This window comes from Drosophila biarmipes, chromosome 2L, assembly GCF_025231255.1.
Source record: "Drosophila biarmipes strain raj3 chromosome 2L, RU_DBia_V1.1, whole genome shotgun sequence".
Taxonomy (NCBI): Eukaryota; Metazoa; Arthropoda; class Insecta; order Diptera; family Drosophilidae; genus Drosophila; species Drosophila biarmipes.
The window spans coordinates 14029106-14047364 of record NC_066612.1 but is presented as its reverse complement, the minus strand read 5'-3'; the positions used below and the strand labels follow the sequence as shown (position 1 = coordinate 14047364).

At 46.3% G+C, this 18259-nt stretch overlaps 5 protein-coding genes across 6 annotated transcripts in view; 3 read left to right on the top strand and 2 right to left on the bottom strand.

Moving 5' to 3' along the window:
- Nucleotides 1-5566, top strand: part of LOC108033797 (angiotensin-converting enzyme) — a 44322-nt gene extending 38756 nt beyond the window's left edge. Inside the window, exons 8-9 of the mRNA XM_017108406.3 lie at nt 4287-4427; nt 4911-5566. Coding sequence (XP_016963895.1) covers nt 4287-4427; nt 4911-5226 — 457 coding nt within the window. The 3' untranslated portion in view covers nt 5227-5566. The remainder of the gene's footprint in view (nt 1-4286; nt 4428-4910) is intronic.
- A 1189-nt stretch (nt 5567-6755) lies between these two features.
- On the top strand, nt 6756-12868 carry LOC108033398 (uncharacterized). Of its 2 annotated transcripts, XM_017107717.3 has the most exons (6): nt 6756-6887; nt 7241-7556; nt 10268-10442; nt 10494-10611; nt 10952-11655; nt 11825-12868. In XM_017107717.3, the coding sequence occupies exons 2-6, from the start codon at nt 7254-7256 to the stop codon at nt 12211-12213; spliced, it is 1689 nt and encodes a 562-aa protein (XP_016963206.1). In that variant the 5' UTR covers nt 6756-6887; nt 7241-7253; the 3' UTR covers nt 12214-12868. The 2 variants fall into 2 exon arrangements, with proteins under 2 accessions (XP_016963206.1, XP_016963207.1); XM_017107718.3 differs by lacking the exon at nt 6756-6887 and having other exon boundaries at nt 6931-7556; nt 10952-11659; nt 11825-11983.
- Nucleotides 12869-13069: 201 nt separating this feature from the next.
- Nucleotides 13070-14951, top strand: LOC108033820 (epidermal growth factor-like protein). Its single transcript, XM_017108444.3, has 4 exons — nt 13070-13290; nt 13609-14166; nt 14391-14594; nt 14651-14951. The coding sequence occupies exons 1-4, from the start codon at nt 13115-13117 to the stop codon at nt 14904-14906; spliced, it is 1194 nt and encodes a 397-aa protein (XP_016963933.1). The 5' UTR covers nt 13070-13114; the 3' UTR covers nt 14907-14951.
- LOC108033819 (epidermal growth factor-like protein) lies at nt 14865-17191 on the bottom strand. Its single transcript, XM_017108443.3, has 3 exons — nt 16657-17191; nt 15636-16172; nt 14865-15261 (listed from the first exon to the last, which is right to left on the bottom strand). The coding sequence occupies exons 1-3, from the start codon at nt 17085-17087 to the stop codon at nt 14952-14954; spliced, it is 1278 nt and encodes a 425-aa protein (XP_016963932.1). The 5' UTR covers nt 17088-17191; the 3' UTR covers nt 14865-14951.
- Nucleotides 17192-17649: 458 nt separating this feature from the next.
- LOC108033822 (epidermal growth factor-like protein 8) lies at nt 17650-18200 on the bottom strand. The gene is made up of 2 exons (XM_017108447.3): nt 17960-18200; nt 17650-17906 (listed from the first exon to the last, which is right to left on the bottom strand). The coding sequence occupies exons 1-2, from the start codon at nt 18121-18123 to the stop codon at nt 17690-17692; spliced, it is 381 nt and encodes a 126-aa protein (XP_016963936.1). The 5' UTR covers nt 18124-18200; the 3' UTR covers nt 17650-17689.
- Between the last annotated feature and the right edge of the window lie 59 nt (nt 18201-18259).

Below are 18259 nucleotides of genomic sequence, written 5' to 3'. Positions count from 1 at the left end.
GGATTCTCATGTTCGAAGTCGCCATAAATTGTGGTCAACCGATGCGACGTAATTCATTGATTATAACGACAACAATAACTGCAGTTGGCCCAGTGTACCGGAGGGCCCTTCCCCAGACCCCCTTTGCATTTGCCGCCTGCTGATTTATGGCCAATTGTTCGGCGTGTGTTAATGTTCGGTTGTTGTGACTCTTGTGCACTCTGTTGCGGTCTGTTTTCTAGAGCTTTGGCCGAGCCACTTGGCCTGCGAGTATGCCAAAGAGGCCCCAAATTAGCCAAATAATAACTGGGCTTATTAGGGCCACAATCCTCAGTCACTCACGCCGACTGCCATGCGATTATTCACACAATTGTAAGCGTGTCGGACTGCAAGTTGCAGTTGGAAAACGGCCTGGGAAACTCCGCTCCGCCACAAGATGACTAACAGGGGAAGCTGATGTGTAACAAAATTCGGCATTATGCAAAAATATCATTGTTTTTTGAGTTCTTCGTTTGGATTTAAAATAATAGCAGTCGCTTACACATACATTTTTCATTTACGATTTCTTCAAATCATTTAGTTTGACCTCAGCATTTTGGCGATCCTCGCCACAGGTCCGAACTTCCATCATCATAAAAGTAACGAGCTGGCAGCGCCAGCGAATATTTTTACTTCGCTTCATTTTGTAGCACTTTTTGCCAGCTAGCCAGCCTAAGAAACCAAAGCAAAATGATAAAATGTAAAAATAATCATTACCGCAAACATAACCGCTTTTATGGCGGTTCGCAAAGGAATTGGATCAAGTTCGCTGCCACGAGTCTGGGTTGCCTCGAGTGGATTGTCTGGCGATTGGGCTCACCAGATTATTGATTTATGCGCACGGATCTAGCGAACCGAGACAATCGAGCCAATGCTAATTAGGTTCCAAAAAGCGGATCTAGAACAATAAATAATGATACAATTAAGAGTGGAATTACACGGCACTGGATGTTGTCGTACCTACAAAATGAGCCATGTGCTGCCGCGAACGGATCGGAATTGGAGTTGAAATCGGAATCGCAATCCGAAACTAAAACTGAAACTGAAAGTGCATTGTGCAACGTACTGAATCGCCATCCACATCGACATCAGCTCGAACTCTATTTATGGCCAAGACAAAAACCGGACCGACTTCTTGCCGACTTGGACTGCATCCGCAATGTTTCTAAACGAGAAGAGAAAAAAAACCGTCAACGCGAAAAATAAAAGAAATAGCTGAACTAAGCCATCTGAGTGGCGATCTTTTGAAGGAAGCTGTTGGCCACTCGCCGTCGTGGTCGCCTAGTTTGTTTAGGCCTCACGCCCATGGCGCTTAAATGATTTGCTGGCCGGGCCAAGAGAGCGGCGTGGCCAACAGGGCGTATGCATCGGATCGGGCTGGCCACGTTTTCTGTGCAAAGTTTTGGCATTTTGACATATCAAGTGAAAAGCCTAAACGATTTCCGACAAGTTACCAGTTTTTTGCCTCGGCTCACTTTTTGTTTACAGCAAAATGCACATTACAAATGCGCATAAATTTTGGTAACATTTAAATAAATCTAAAAGTTGTGAATTAGTCCGGCGCCGTGGGTGTGGGGCAAATATTAAATTGATTTCTTAATGGAAGCAGTTTGTCATTAAGGCAAAGTTAAGACCAAGCACAAGGGGAAGATGATATCTTAGTATAACAATGAAAGCTAATATTTCATGTCATTTCATATAAGTGCGTTTTTTATTTCTTTGTTTATTTTATACATAATCTTATTTGTTTATAAACAAGGAACTCATAATATATAAACTAATTTTTTAAGATTTTGCACTTATTTGCACTTATTCTAACCCTATTACATCTTTCCCTTTAACTCAATGTGGGAAAATCACAACATTAAACCCGCCTGACCCAAATTCTCAGCTCCAAAATCTTATCTTGGAAGTCACGAACTCGGCATGTTATAATTAATTGATATTGCTCGCGGATTCCCCCACTGCTCCATTACAAAACCCGACCCGTTTCCACCCGATGAACATGGGCATGAAAGTCAAGGTCGGCCGTAAGACAAAAGAAACCCGAAAAATGTGTAAGTCCCAGGCAATTTTCGCTTTGTCAAGCGAGACAAGCAGAAGTGATATTTCTGCCCTAAGAGTAGCCACATCAGCAGCAAATTACAGGCCGCACAATTATTTGAGGCGGTCTGAAAAGTTTTCGCGAAACGACTGAATGCACTCATGGGTCCGCCAGTCAATCAGCCAGTCAGTCAGGGACATTGAACCACTTTCGGGGCATGGCTAGCAGCTACTGTCTAGAAAACGGCAGCCCACCAGGCCAAAAGCAATGCGAGACAGCACCAACCCAGTGCGACCTCAACGAGTGACATTCACATCTGGTGGAAGAATCGAGCTTGAATTAAATTATAGCTCAAACGAGAAATCTATAAGCACACCATTTACAGAAAACTAGAGTACCAGGTTCGCCTGTGTGTGTAAGCAGCGGCTCTCAAAAGGCAGTTGAGTTAAATTTCCCCCCATTCGCTTTCCTTGGGCTCCCATCTGGCCTTTGGCCAAGTCACAAGTCGCCGAGAAAACCGGCATTGTGCAAGAAGTTTGCGGCTCGAGTCTTTTGATTGTCCGCACAGCCAGCAGACAAATGCAGAAATGTCAATTGCCATCGATGGCCCGAGACTTGGGGGAAAATAGCCATCGATGGCCTGGCTCAGCTGGCCATTCCATTCAGCAATTGGCCGAAAATGAATGGCCCGGCAACGAGACGAGAACCCGAAAACCGATCATTAGCGGCGATCGCATAAACGACATCGTTCATACGCCCCGCGGCCGTCGAGTAATCGTACTCGCTTTGTGGTCTCCGTGAAATTAAAGATTTTTCGCATATTTTTCATGAAACACATGTTCCATGTCCCCCAGACGTTGAAAAGAATTTTCGCAACATTTAATTTTAGCACAGAGCGGCTGGTGCTGCTGCTGCTGCTGCAGTGGCAGCCACAAAAAATTGGACTAATTGCCGACAATGTTGGCTCTGATTGACTGGACCAAAGACTGCCTGGCTGGCCGAGTGTTTGATTGAATGATTGAACGAATGAATGGCAAGCGTTGAGACAGCCAGCAGCAGCGGTAGGAGCAACACCACCACACCACCGAGCCGACGAGGCAGCTGCCTAATCCCTGTTATTGGGTCATGTGGCGTCTCTGGGAAAATGTGGCGACGATGTGGCAATGTGGCAACCGCTGCCAAGTGCCAAAAACATAACACACCACCGGAGCCACCGAGCCACCGAGCCACTGAGCCACTGGGCCACTGAGCCACCAGGCCAAGTAGTTGCCAGTTGCAGTTGCAGTTGCTCTTGCCAATGTGGCTGTGGCGATGCACTTAATGGTGTATGGGGCACGTTGTTTTCACGTCTGGGAGTTTTGCAGCCGTGATCGAACATTGTGAAAAGTGAGCATTAAAAATGCCATTTTTTCCAGCCCCCACTTGCAACATTCTCTTCTCACTGGGAACCACACATAAAAGACCCAAGACCTCCAGTTCAACAGTCTCTATAGGTCTTCTTTTCGGGAATCCCCTGGCAGAAGGTCGAAAACAAGCTATCGGCTCTTCCCTCTCATTTAGAAAACGAAACAAAGGAATCCATTAGTTGAACTTGTTCTTGACCCTCAACATACTAGTATTAGTTGTTTTGAATGCTAAAAAATCCCCAAAGTTTGCCAGCATATTGCATAATGATTATATATCAATAAACAGTGACTCCGCACAAAAATAGTTTCCTCTGAAAATAAATAGTTCCTAAAAATAAAGTTAAAATCTAGACCTTTAAAGGCGAAATCCAGCTGCTTAGGGTAAAACCAATTCGAAATTATATTTTGGATAATTGCTACTTGATTGCGCAGCCGTCGCCGTAAAAACACAATAAAAATGCCATAAACATAAATGTGATTAAATGAGCATAAAGCAAATGGCAATTACAAGACCACAAAACTTGACTTTTGCATGATTTCGAAACTGCAAGAGAACGACTTTGGCCGGCGACTTGCTTCAGTTTAAGGCTTCAACTGGAGCTCGACCTTGAGCCAGAATGCGAACGAGCGGCCAGCTCGACTGCAGCTCTGCATCTGAATCTGAGTCCGACTGTCAACCGCCAACGCCGAAAACACGGACTGACTCAACTCGCAACTCTCACCCGCGACAATTGGCCGTGTTTAAGTCGGCCAAGAAGCGTGACCGCAGCCGTTCTGAGCCATGATCGCACTAAAGCCATGTTTCCGTCCCCTTCCAGGTACTTCTTCTCCACGGTCCTGCAGTTCCAGATCTACCGGGGCCTCTGCCGCGAGTCCGGCCAGTATGTCCCGGGTGATCCGAGGAAGCCGCTGCACCAGTGCGACATCTACCGGCAGCCGGCCGCAGGAAATCTTCTCAAGTAAGTAAAGAAAATATCAAGAGATAAATAATATAAATAATATAATAAATACAGAATGCTTTAAATAAGATGTTAGCAATGAGATTTTATAAGAAATGTTTTACCTAAATAAAAAAATTAATAGGTATGGTAACGACGTAATCATTCAAAATTAAAAAGTAATTGTCTGAAAGTACAATAATTTTCTTAAATCTTAGCCAGTCTTTTTCGGCTTGTAAAAATAATCATTTTTAAACAATTTATACCAACTAGAAATTGTTGGAAAATATAAATGGCTCTTCTACACTGAGCCTTTTTTCATTCCCACGAAGAATGTTTCCTAATATATTAATCATACATTTTTTGTTAATACTTACCACTGAAATGCATCTAAAAAACACCTGCGAAGTAGTGAAGTATTTATAAAAGCATATAAAATATATGTTGTATTATATTAAATAGTTAATGCCTAAAAATTCTACCCATTTCTTACTCTACCAACAGAACCCTCATGTCGAAGGGTGCCTCCCAGCCCTGGCAAGAGGTCCTAGAGGAAACCCTGCGGGAGGGTCGCTTGGACGGCACCGCCCTCCGGGAGTATTTCGCTCCCCTCGAGGAGTGGCTGCGCCAGGAGAATCTCAGGACGAACGAGTATGTGGGATGGAACTACGATGGCGACTACTGCAAACGCAGCATCGAGACTGCTGGCCTGCAGATCTTCGGAGGCTACTACAATGGAGGCACTCGACCAGGGTCATCATCCCACATTTACCCACTGATATTTCTGACTTTCTCCTACATCAGCTTACGTATCTTTTGAAATTCGATCATGTGCGAGCCTAGTTTAGGAACCTGTAAACAAACAGTCAGACAAAATGTTGTTCCACTTTCTACTTCCGCTTATTCGAGTCGCACCTATAACCAAGTTGAACTTGAATCAATGCCAAAAACTACACACACACAATTCTAAAATTGAATAAACGAAAACAAAAAAAAACGCAAATCTGACAAATTGCCCGACTGGCTGCACCCTAAAAATTGCAACCACTTTTAGGCGAAGTGTGGAAGTTGCTCGAAGTGGGGATACCTGGGGAACGGCTTCTGTATAATATAAAAATATCTAAGAAATAAAAATGTTATAAAGTAAGTTAGCAAGAAGACAGCATTGCATGTAATTTCTTTTCTGATGTTGGTTTAAGCTCTGACAAGTGCCTGAGGATCCCTGTATGCACTTTTGTTCTTTGGATACCCCTCTTGCAAACCAGTATCAAAGTGGGTTGGGAGGGGGCTTTGGGGCAGCTTCGAGTACGATGGTGAGTGCAACCCATGCGGGTCATTGGAACTCCGGCGTCGCACGCACATTGCTCACTCATTTGCTGGGTTGTTGCTTACAATTTAATCAAATAAAATAAATAAACCTGCTGCAATTTCGTGCTTTTGTACTTTTGTTTTTGTTTTTGTGCTGCAGCTGCAGCTGCTGCCCCGTCTGCGGTTTCTGGCGGAGTGGCCAACTGGTTTTTCGTTGTGTATAAATTTGATTTAATAAATTGCAGCAGCAACAACAGCGGCCACTTCGGTGTAAACAAGACAATCAACACTTGTGTGGGTTGCCCGGGTGGTTGGGGCATCCTCCTCGGGTGGGGCACGGTCATCGCGGTGGCATTGTTCTAAAGTTTATCTAAGAAATACGACACTTTGGCTAAGTAAGTTGAGTGGCGGTGGAGCCGCTTGTTTTCCGCATACTTGTAATCAACTTAAATGAAGACGATTTGGATGGCAACGAAGCGAGCAAAGCACTTTGGGTTTGCTTAAGCCAAAAAGATAAGAATGATCTTTATTATCATACGAAGATCGCATTGATTTTGACTTTATAGTTGCAATACATTAATTGACAGTTGTCTAATATTGTGATTAACCGATAGTAAGTTCTCAGAAAATCCGAGAACAGTTTAAATAGGATTAATTTTTATTAAATTTTATTTTATCACCAGACCCCAACTACACTTATTGTTTTTTAGATTTTCCCACACTTCTGTTGATTTACTCCCCAATTTCGGACCATCGCCATTGCAGCCGAAGAAAAGCGCAAGTCAAATCAAAGCAAAGTGACTACGAAACAACAGCCATGGTCGGGTTTTTGCCCCCAATGACAGCCGCACGTTAAGGACATGATCAACATTTCAATTAGATGCAATCATCGCCATGATCGCGGGGCTGGTGGGGATGGGGCACTACTACGTACTTAATCGCTTCGGGCTTCGGGAGTTTCGTTTTTTCTGCTTGCCGGGGCGCTTTACATTTCACTTTCGCTTCGTGGAACTGTAGAACGCGGCATCGGGTGTGCAGTGCGTACTTCCGCTCTCCGATCTCAAGTCCCTCGCCACCCCGGACGGCCTTTATTGGCTCGACGACAATTTGCAATGAGCACTGTGTTCTGTTGCTGTTTTCGTAGCGTACTTTATTTCGAGGAGGAACATTCGGGTGAGTAACAGAATCACCGCCAACGGGAAACAGTTTTCCCGAGACTCGCGACCCAATCGCACACGCAGCGCACATCAGGCGTGTGGAAATCATAGTTATCAACGGAAAAGATCCTCGTTGAAGGCACAACTTGAGGGCAAAACAAGATAGTGAAACAGTTCTAGGGTGCAAACCAGACTGCTCAAGAAATAAACAGAAAGATTTTAAGAAAAAAAGCATCTGCCTTAAAGTAATATAAACCAAGGCGTTCTTTTGACCTCACTCTAAACAAAAAACTATTAAATTACTTTAAACTATTTGTTAATCGTGCGATAATGGAGCAAACTGCTTAATATAATTTAACATAATAATAGAAAATCCACAAAAATGAAACGGGAAAGGTCCCTAAGGACACTGTTCCTGCTCCTGGTATTCGTTATACCACTGGGCTCCGGGCAAAACAGCAGCCTGAAGATCAACACGAACCTGAAGGACATCGAAGCCGGCGCCCTGGCCCTGCCCTCGATCCAGGGGCCGGGCAACATCTGCATCCGCGAGGAGCCCTACCTGGAGGTGGTCCAGGTGCCGGAGATGCAGCCGGTGCGCGTGCGCACCTCCAGTTGGTGCATGGAGATCCCGCCGAGGTGCGCCACCTACAAGACGGAAATGCGCGAGGTGATGAGGGTCCAGGTGAGTGGATTCGCTTCTGCCTCCGGAGCACGGAGCTGTCCAAATGGTCGCAGGTGTTCCACTGCCGGCTCTGCCTTAGCTGGCATCTCTTGCGTCATCGCCTCCCAATCCCGATCCAAATCCCAGCCAGTGGCAACACCTTCGCCGTGGCCACTTTTTCCCCATCTTGGGGGAGCCTGCCCCACAAACCTGATTTCGTTTTGCCCAACCAGGAAGCCGCTCACCGCGATATCCATAAATTGCCCCGATTCGATGGCCGACTTTGATTGCGTCTCTCCTATATTGTGTATGTTGTATATCGCTCGCCATTTGGGTTCTCTCCGCGAACAGATGCATTGCGCAATTCTGGTTTCCAGTCTAAACGGCATTTCCTGTCCTCTTGCTTCGGAGAACGGAAGCCCAGTCGAGTGGCACTAGCGGCAGCTGTGCCTCGCCGCAGGAGCTGCAGATGCACTTCACTTGCCTGGGATTCCAGCGACCGGTTCCGACCCCAAGCCCCTGAGATGACAGCCATGGGTGTCCTTGGCTGCCAAACTTCTCGAACTTCTGGGCACATGCGGCGTATACTCATTGCTTTTCAAAAGTGTTAGCTTTGACCAACGGGAGCCCATTAAGAGATATAACTTAAAGTTTAGAATGATTACTAAAAAGCCATTTATGGGGTAGTATATTTTTAAAATAACTATCATTAGAAGAATTTTTAATAATAATAATTAACAACTTTGACTAACGGCACCCACTAATAAAACCAATATCGAACGTTTTTCAAAAAGTAAACCCTCATGAAAAGTTTAAATTATATTTTCTAGCAATTTGTTAAAATGATGTTCAATGCATTCAAAAAGCCATCCATTTGTCATGTTTATTTTAACGATCCTCCATTATTCATTTAAAATATAAGAACGACTACACTTACATCATATTCATTCGAATGATAAATGATGATAACTGATTCCCCATTAGTGCCAGTAAATAATTATTGATTTTGGGCAATTGTTCGAGCCAGGCCAACAAACTATTAAGTCGGCAATACCCAGCGCCTGGCCACTTGGAACTGCGCAGTGGGAAAAGCGAGGAAAACAACGGCGGCGGCCAAGTGTTGACCAAGCCTGGCCAGAATCCGGTTGCAGTGGCCCGATCCGAGGGGCCTAATCAGGCTCTTCTGGTTTTTATATTTTCTACTCATTTATTTAGTTTGCCACTTTTCGGCGGTCCGCGGGTAGGCAAATAATTATGTCATGGTGTCAGTGATGGAAAGTGCAAATGAAAAGCGGAAAATCCAGCACTTATGGCCAGGCTGGAAGGCTGGATCGGTGCCTTGGTGGATCGGCTGGGGCATTAAGAGCTCCACTTGTGCGCGGCGACTTGATGCCAAAGCTGTTGACACACATTCGATTGCATCACTAAGCCGAGTTGCAATCGCCATGACAAGAGGCAGCCAGTTTTGGCTTAGTTTATTTTTTACCCCGTTTCGTGTCTAATGATTTGTGCGACTCGAGATCGCTCATTGCTTGGCTCGAATTAATTTCATAATTATTTTAATTGGAGCTCTTGAGGCTCCGTTTGGAGAAGGTGTTCGCAGAGGATCGCCTTAATGGCCCCCGGGACACCACACCGAACACCAAAAAGCATATTTCTCCGGATGCCGCAACAGTTTTCTAACCCTGCCGCTCGCATTCCCCACGATTTTGGTCAACGCCTGCTTGGCCAAGACTCGGCTTTTGGTCAGAAAATGTAGCCACTAATTCGCCAATTTAATTTAATTAATTAACATTAACATGGGCGCCTTAAGAAGTTCGAGTCAGTAAGTTGAGCCACAAAAGTGCCGAAAGATTCGCGATAGCTTTCCAGCGGAAAAAATGGCACTGCAGCTGATTGACGGGCAGAAACCAGAGAAAATCCAAGGGAAGGGGTGTGTTATTCGAGTGGCACATGTACAAGAATTGCTCAACTTGTATTCAATTACTTTTTGTGACAAACATTTGAAAAGCCAGCCGTAATTATGCAGACACAATGAATCAGAAGACCGAACTCGAATCGAATTTCACTGTTTATATTAAAATTTCCGCCTCACTCATTGTGTGGGGGACACATATGCAGGCAGATACAGATACACACTCAGATACGAATCCATCAGCCCGACGGCGAACAATGCGTGGACTGGGACTAAATCTGGAGCCGGAATGAGTGTGAGAAGCTCGCCCGGCATCCAGTTATCCAATTAAATTGGCAACTCAAGGGGTATTCGAGGGCGATGCGTGTAGTGCTTTTGGGGGCGGGTCCATCTGCCCCATCTGCCCGACAACTTACAATAATCTCCATCTTAATTCTGTAACTGTCAAGAGCTGGGCCAAAGTCCACTGGCCACAGGGGCAACTGACACTGAGGCGTTGACAGGGCTGATGGAGAGGAGAGCTCTCCACAAGTTTATCCAATTACTGATCCCTTGCGATGATGCCCCCTTAAGATCAAAGAGACGCTGTGGAAGGTCGCAGATTTCTGGGCGAGCTGGTCGAGTCCCAGCACAGTGGGGCATACTTTTCGGCTTTCCTCAATTTCTGATCGCTTCAAAGCTCGTTGTTATTAAACTATTTGGATTAGACACATCTTGGGCGATCTGTTTTGCAATATATCATGTCATTTTGGTTTATTTGATTTGGGTTAAATACTTTTACACTTAAAGGTTTCTATTTAAACTCAAACTCTTACAGAAACTGAACAAGACGCGAACAGTGCGCTTTTGCTGCCAGGGCTACGAGGGAAACCTCTCCGACAGCCAAGCCACCTGTAAGCCCATTTGTCGCGGCGGCTGTGGGCGTGGCAGTTGCGTAATGCCCGACTCCTGCAGCTGCGAGGAGGGCTACGTGGGCAAACATTGCACTCAACGTGAGTATATGGAATGTTGCATAATTCCCCGGCCTAATGGTCTCTCCACAGGCTGTGATCACGATCGCTGGGGCTTGGACTGCAAGAATCCCTGCCAATGCCAAAATGGAGCAGCCTGTGACAACAAGTCTGGACTGTGTCACTGCCTGGCAGGTTGGACAGGGCAGTTGTGAGTAGTACTTTTATATACCCAACTTTAAATAAGTTAAAGCTATAAATTAAACTTATCAGTGTTAAAGGTAACTCGAAGTTAAATTGCCTTAAAATTAAATATGCTTTCTCAACATTAACCTTTGAAGTGATAAATTTACAAAGAGTCTTTTATCAGACAATTACATTTTTCATATTAGTTCGTGTTGACCCAAACTAAATTGGGAAACTCATTACTTCCAAAACAGCAATTTACCTCAATTACAAGTTAAGAATACATTGAGAAATCAAACACTAGTGGGAATATTGCTAAGAAACGAAAAATTCACTCTAAAGCCCCTTATATCTTTCCCGCATAGTTGCGAACAGCCCTGTCCCCAGGGAACCCATGGCATTATGTGCCGCAAGGCCTGCGATTGCGACGAGAAGCCGTGCAATCCACAAACGGGTGCCTGCATCCCTCAGGACCATCCGCTGGAGCTGAATGTGAGCCACGTCATCGTGGAGACCGTCAACTCCACGCTGGAGAAGATGGGCATTATTCCACGCGCCAACACGCCCCCGACCACGCCGGAGGTCATAGTGATCAAGCAGCCCGCTGGCCAAGAGAATGCCCAGCCGGCGCCGAAGATCATTGTCCACCAGTCGGGCAGTGAGCTGCTCGAGAATCTCCATTCGGCTGCAGCTGCCGGCGTTCCCACTCCGGAAATCATCCACGTCATCACCAATGGGATCACCTCGCCACAGGAACATCTGGCGGGATTCGTTGGAGGGAACTCCAACAGCGGTCAGGCGGCGGCAGCGGACCATCAGTCCGGGTTGGTCACCACACTCGTTAGCGTCATGCTGCTCCTGCTGATCGCCATTGCGGCGGGCTCGCTCTACGTTTATCGGAGGTATCACCACAAGAACTCAGCCGTCTACAATGCCAACGGGACGGTGACCACGTTGCCGGCGAACCCGGAGGTGGTTCTCACCGAGGCCGCGGCCCTGGGCAAAAACTTCCACGAGCCTCTGCCCGAACCGCCCGTGGTCTTTGCGGTCACGCCCCACTCGAACGAGGGTATGTAAGTGTCTCTGCCGACCTTAAAGTAGCTACCACATAATCTCTTAATATTAAAATATATTTTTAAAATATGCACATTTTTTGTTTATAAATGGATTCATTTTCGCCCTACACTACATTAAAAGTAGCTTAAAATTAAAGAGCCTTTTTATCATTTATCCCACAGCACAACCAGAATTATATGACACGCCCAGCAACAACTCTTCGATCAAAACACCGCCCTACGCATATGCTAGGAAGGAGTCCCTGTACTCGGTGGTCTCGCCAAAGTCTCGCAAGGGCAGCTTGGACTCGCACCTGTACGACGAGATCCGGTACCACCAGCAGCAGCATCACCTCCATCAGCACCACCCTCGGAGCCACCAAAACGTCCAGCACTCCACCACTGCCTCCGCCTTTTTGCCAGCCAGGCCAGCAAGTGACCAGTTCTCCAACGGCGGTCACCATCCCCACCAGCGATCGCACCATGTCACCCACTTGATAATCCCGCCACAGAACTCCAACTTCCTGCAGGTTCCTGCCCAGATCACTGCCAAAAGAATTGCCCACCTGTGAGGTTGAGCAGAAATCAAAGCCAACGGTTCAACAATGCGCCTGTAGATAATACAAAATTCCGAAGAAATCATTTTCTTAAGTTGAATTCCTTTTCTTTGAATTACTATTCTTTTCAAATAACTCAAAAAATGTTTCTCTTAAGTTTTAATTTTAGAAAATGTACTCTGCTCTACCTACTTATTCTTATATTTTTTGACAGTAAAACAATTTGTGTACATATAAGGAGATGTTACGTGTCTTATGTTGTAGTTTTACTAGATAAGATTTTATGCAAGTTACCGTTCATATAAAAATATTATAAAGTGAACACAAAATATTTTAAGAATCCATACTAGGCACTGTTTGAGGAACGATAAATATATTTATTACGTATTTAAAGAGAAAATGCGGCAATACCCGGACCGAGCATTTTATTTTAATCAGTTGTCAGAGGTAAAGATACCAGCTTTCATCTATAGAATATTAATACATAGGTGTTGAAAATGCAACTACACTACCACAAATATTTAGACTACACATTAGGATAAGAAATGGAGATAAATATTCCTCCAGTAAGGAGAACTAAATTAATTTTATTAATCTTTAAGTGCCCTTTTCAATGAAATGTCAATGTCAATAAATGAGCTACATTTATAAATAAATAATTTTAAAACGCTGCAACCACAGTCGTAGTTGAAGGACACGTTTCGAATGATAATTAAAAATATCGCAACGAATTGCCTAAATGCTTGAATGGGGCAAAATAATTGTAGCTTAAGTTTAGCTTTTCTCTGGAGTGCTTCTGTTTTCCGAGAACGAGTGCCGATGCTGATAAGAGACGCCTCATGAATGAGTTCATCCGAATCGGAAGGCAGCTCACTCATTCGCTCCTCATCGTCGAAGCTCCGAACAATAAGGCGGGATGCAATTCAGTGGACTGTTGGCGGCGTTTACGGCTCTGCTGGTGGTACTTCCTGTCCTGATTGAGGGCGCCTCCACCGAGCTTTACGGGGATATCGAAAATACGGAGTACGGCGAGTTTGAGTCCCTAAGTCAAACCCGCGAGAACCAACAGCATCTTTGCCATCGCGAGGTGCCGTGAGTACAGAAAACTCTTTATTATATGAACTCTAGAGTGATTTGTCAAATTGTACATATTTGATTTATTGTATATAGTTAAACATATTTTAGAACTTTAAACTTCAGTACAGATTAAGGCCCATATTCTCAATGACAAAGACAAATTCCCTTTCTTAGACCTTCAAATTTATCCTTAAAATCGGAGATATAATAATATGAAATTCAGAAGCATATATTTATTTAACTACAAAACAAGCTTGACACTGAGTTAGTTTGGCTTGAGTTCGATTATTTGACGGGGAAAACCCTTGGATTTATGAGATTACCCGATTACAGAACTGTGTTTTTCCAAACCGAGAAGGATTGGCCGGTGCGCGGCAATGGTTCGACGATCTACTACCATCGCATAGAGGTCTGTTGCGCGGGTTACCGTCGGGATGTGTACTCCCAGGACTGTGTTCCGGATTGCTCCGCATCCTCTCCGGACAATTGCCGCAATGGATTTTGCCGCAGTCCTGGAAACTGCGAGTGCTTCGCCGAGTTTGTACGCAACGAGCATGGCGCCTGCATCCACACCTGTCCGATTGCCTGCCAGAACGGCAGGTGCTATCTGAATGGCACCTGTGCCTGCCACCAGGGCTTTGTCCTGGATCAGGAAACGCGCAAGTTCTGCCGGCCCCAGTGCTCGCAGACCTGTGCCACCCACGAGGAGTGTGTGGCGCCCGGGCAGTGCGACTGCTCCCCCGGCTACCGGAGGACGGAGGAACTGGGATGCCAGCCTGTCTGCGCTCCGGACTGCGGGTTCGGCAAGTGTGTGGCGCCCAACCAGTGCGAGTGCTTCGCGGGCTTCATCAAACGACCGAACCGGAATGTCTGCGAGGCTGAGTGCTACCTGTGAGTCCATCACTATTATTATATATTTCAAAGTAAAAGTTGAATCTATTAGAAACTTTGGTTATTCATGAATATTTCGTGAACATCTTCTAATCTCAGAAATGACCACAAAAATTAGTTTACAAACATTTTGAATAACTTAATGGGTTTCTAAAAGAATTTTATTAATTCAAAAATATTGTTAAGTTGTGGATTTTTTATAATCCTCTTATAATTCCTTATAGAAAATGCGAGAATGGGTTCTGTGAGTCGAGATACAAGTGCCACTGCCGGGAGGGATATCGCTACAACCTGAACACCACCAGTTGCCTGCCCGAGTGCACCGACAATTGTGGCCAAGGGAATGGGGTGTGCATTGCGCCCGGAGTGTGTCGCTGCTTTGGAGGCTACGAGGCCCACGGTGCCGACTGTCGGCCCAAGTGTGAGAGGTTGGTTGTCCAGGATTTAGGCTTCGCCCGCTCATGCCACTCTACTTACTCCCCAGATCCTGTGGCAAGTACGGTCGGTGTGTGGCTCCCGAGATCTGCGGCTGTGGTCAGGGGCAACAGCACTGCCGGCGTGGCAGCTGCGATGATGTGGAGCACTGCAGCTGTCCTGCTGGGGAGACGCACTTCATCGATCGCTGCCTGAAGCCCGAGCACCTCAGCCAGCAACTCAACACCATCGAAAAGAGAAGGCACTTTAATCGCCAGCTGGCCTACGAGTTTAATGCCCTGATCGGACGTCTATTTGATTTTTGATTGAGGATTGATCTTAGAGGAAACAATAAAAATTGTAGGTCTAACCTAGACGGCCTGGCAGGTCTGGCGTCCCTTGATGCCGCTCTTGATGAAGCCCGGCCTGCAGATGCAGAAGTTGGGGGCACTGCAGAAGCCATTCAGGCATCCCTGGGGGCAGTGGGGCTGGCAGATGTTGCGCTGGTGCTCGTCCCTCACGTATCCTGTCTTGCACTCGCACTGGTTGTTGCCCACACAGACGCCGTTGAGGCAAGGCAGGTCACACTTCGGCAGACACTCGCCGGACTTCCGGTCCCACTCGAATCCGGAAGTGCACTCACAGATGTCCGGGCCAATGCAGCGTCCGTTCTTGCAGGGTCTAAAATGGGGCGGATAGATAACTCTCTAATTTAATTCTTTCAAGACGAAAGAACTTATAAATTTTGTTTGATGTAAAACATTCTTGATTTACTTTTTAAAGATGAAAAAACTTGCGACATTTTGAGGTGAAGGCAAGGTTTTGTTTTGCCTCTTTAAAAGACTGTTTCATGACTTCAATTAATATGTATGAAGGCCAGGCGTTATTGATGTAAATGATATGTAATTATGATGAAAGAGTATTGTTTGTTAAGTTCGTGAAGCAATAGAGCAGTACTTCATATACCAAAAAATGTATTGATATTCAAAAGATATGTGTTCCAGGTAAATGACAAAGCCTCGATCTGTTTTTCCGTTGAAAAGATTTGTACTCACATGGAGCAGATGGGCTCACAGCGGCCTTGGAGCTTGAGATAGCCGCCGTTGCAGTTGCAGTGCCCCGGAGCCGTGCACCTGCCGTTCTCGCAGCTGTCGCAGACCGGTTCGCAGGATCCGTCGGCGGCCAGGCGGTAGCCCTCCAAGCAGGCGCACTTGTTGGGCGCCACACAGCGTCCGAAGGAGCAGCCGGGCTTGCACTCCGGCTGGCAGTACTTGCGACTCTCCGGCTCCAGGGAGTATCCCTCGCGGCACTTGCACTCGTTCCTCTCATCGCACACCCCGTTGCCGCAGCCCAGGGGGCAGGTGGAGATGCACTTGCCCTCGGCGGTGCGCACGTGGCCGGGGATGCAGACACAGGTGTCCGGAGCCGTGCAGATTCCATTGTGGCAACCGTCGGCGCAAATCGGCTCGCAGCGGCGCCAAATGTGCGGATTCCGCTCGTAGCCCTCGCAGCAGACTTGGATGCGACTCGTGTCCGGAGTGGTGCCGTTGCCCACAAACTGATCCCGCGAGTTGCGGACGAGCGAGGCGGTTCTGGATTTACATAATTCAAATAGTATAGCAAATAAATATTGGCTTGGGTTTTGTAAGCTATTATCTAAATGCTCTTGGAATTGAATGGATTAAGATTTAAATTAAACAATAAATATTGAAAAATTCTTATGATTAGCAATCCTACTTTAAAGGTAGGTGTTACTGTTGTAAAACTTAAAAAACTTCTTTGTAAGACTGCAGATTGTTGAGAACGCAGCCAAATAATTAGTTTAAAGAGCTTCAATGGCACAAATTTCTTAGCTTATCTGCGAACTTGCATATTAAACTCATCCACATTATTAGCTTGGCATACATGTACTTGTGAAATCAAGGCGCATTAAATTATCAGGCCAGCAGAGGAAGTAGAGGTCGTTAGTTCACTATTTTAATTGTTCGCCTTGTTTTCGAATGCCCTCCGAATGGGGCGATAACTTTTAGTGGCATAAAAAGTGTTTTGCCTTCGATTGGGATTGGGTTAACTTACGGAACATCCTTGAAGCACACCCCGCTGGCCATTCCAGATCGGGTTTTGTTGATGAACAGGGCCGTCTCATCGAGGACTTGGGCCCGATGAGGCGGTGGAGTCACCGCCTGCACGTAGTGCCCATAAAGCGGCGGCAGGGTGGCGGGTTGGTATGTCTCGGCGGGTACGAATCCACTGGATCCCTGGCCCACATGGTTCTGGCTGTTCCAGGCGTAGTTGCTCTGGTTCTGGCTGTTCCAGCCATAGCTGCTCTGGTTGTAGCTGCTCCAGCCGAAGCCGCTCTGGGCGTACTCACTACTGTTTCCTGCAAGCTGCAGGTTTCCCGATGGCGGCTGGCGCGTCTTGATGCCGGAGGTCTTGAATTGTCCGTGGCCCAGGGAACAGATGGCCAGCAGCACAGCCAGGGTTAGCAGCTGACACGATGACCTCATGGTGATGTCACTTGATTGCGGATTGCTTACGAGAGTTTATTCTGCGCCCACGTCCACGTCCGCTGGCGACTGTAGTTGCACTTCGACTAATCGGCTCCCAATGCGAAGCTGCGGATCTCTCCTCAGCCTATCGCCTCCGGCGACCTCTTGTCCCCCGTCTAATCGGCACCTCGTCACTGGACCTATCAATGGGACGAACGGAGCGAAGGTTTGCTCTCAGCAAAGAGCAACTGATCACCTCCATTACTTGCCGTTCGTAAACAAAATTCATTGCTTTTGGGTAATTCCAAGAAAAGTTAAACGTATAACGATGACTTCAGGTGCTCATGAGAGTTGTTGAGTTGATATAAGTCAAGCTTCAATGTGGCAAAACGCGTTGCTGATCGTACTGAACAATGCATGAGGCATTCTAAAAATTGTATACAAAGTTGGTCATGAAAAAAAAATGAAATTGGAAGAAAACAGAAATTAATTTCCTCAGAAAAATACATTAAATACTAATTTCTTTCAATCATTTTTGACCTAGAAATATGTAGATGAATTTAAATTGTCCGAAATACTCTTCAACTTTGATTTACGTAAAAATATAAACGTATATTTATTTATTGCTGATCATCCAACCCATAACGACACCTTCCGTTTTTCCGGAAGTATCCCGGAGCACACTCGCACTCTCCGGGCGTTACGCACAACCCATTCGAGCAGTCCTCCCTGCAGACGGGCACACACTTCAGGATCTGGGTGGTTCCTTCATTCACATAGCCATCGCAGCAGTAGGAGATCTGTCGGAGTCTGGAATTCGGATTGACGGTATCCACACTGAAAGGGAGTAGAGCTTGAGCTTGGCCGGGCGAACCGATTGGTCTACCTACGTGCGCGTCTTGTAGCAGATCCCTGAGGGTCTTTGGGCCAGGGTCTCACGTCGCCACACGGAGATGGGATCCTCCGTCTTCCAGAACTGGGCGACGGTGGGAGTGGGCAGCTCGAGGCCCAGACCGACGATAAGAAGGCCAACCAGCGTGGATGTCAAGTGCATTTCGCTCTAGTTTAACTGAGAGTGAGGTCGGATTAAGATGCGAGCGCAACGCTCACCAACGTCCCGTAGCTACTAAATTGTCGTCTGAGTCAAGCTCGGCTTTTAAGTGTACGGAGAAAGAAATGTTCTACATTCC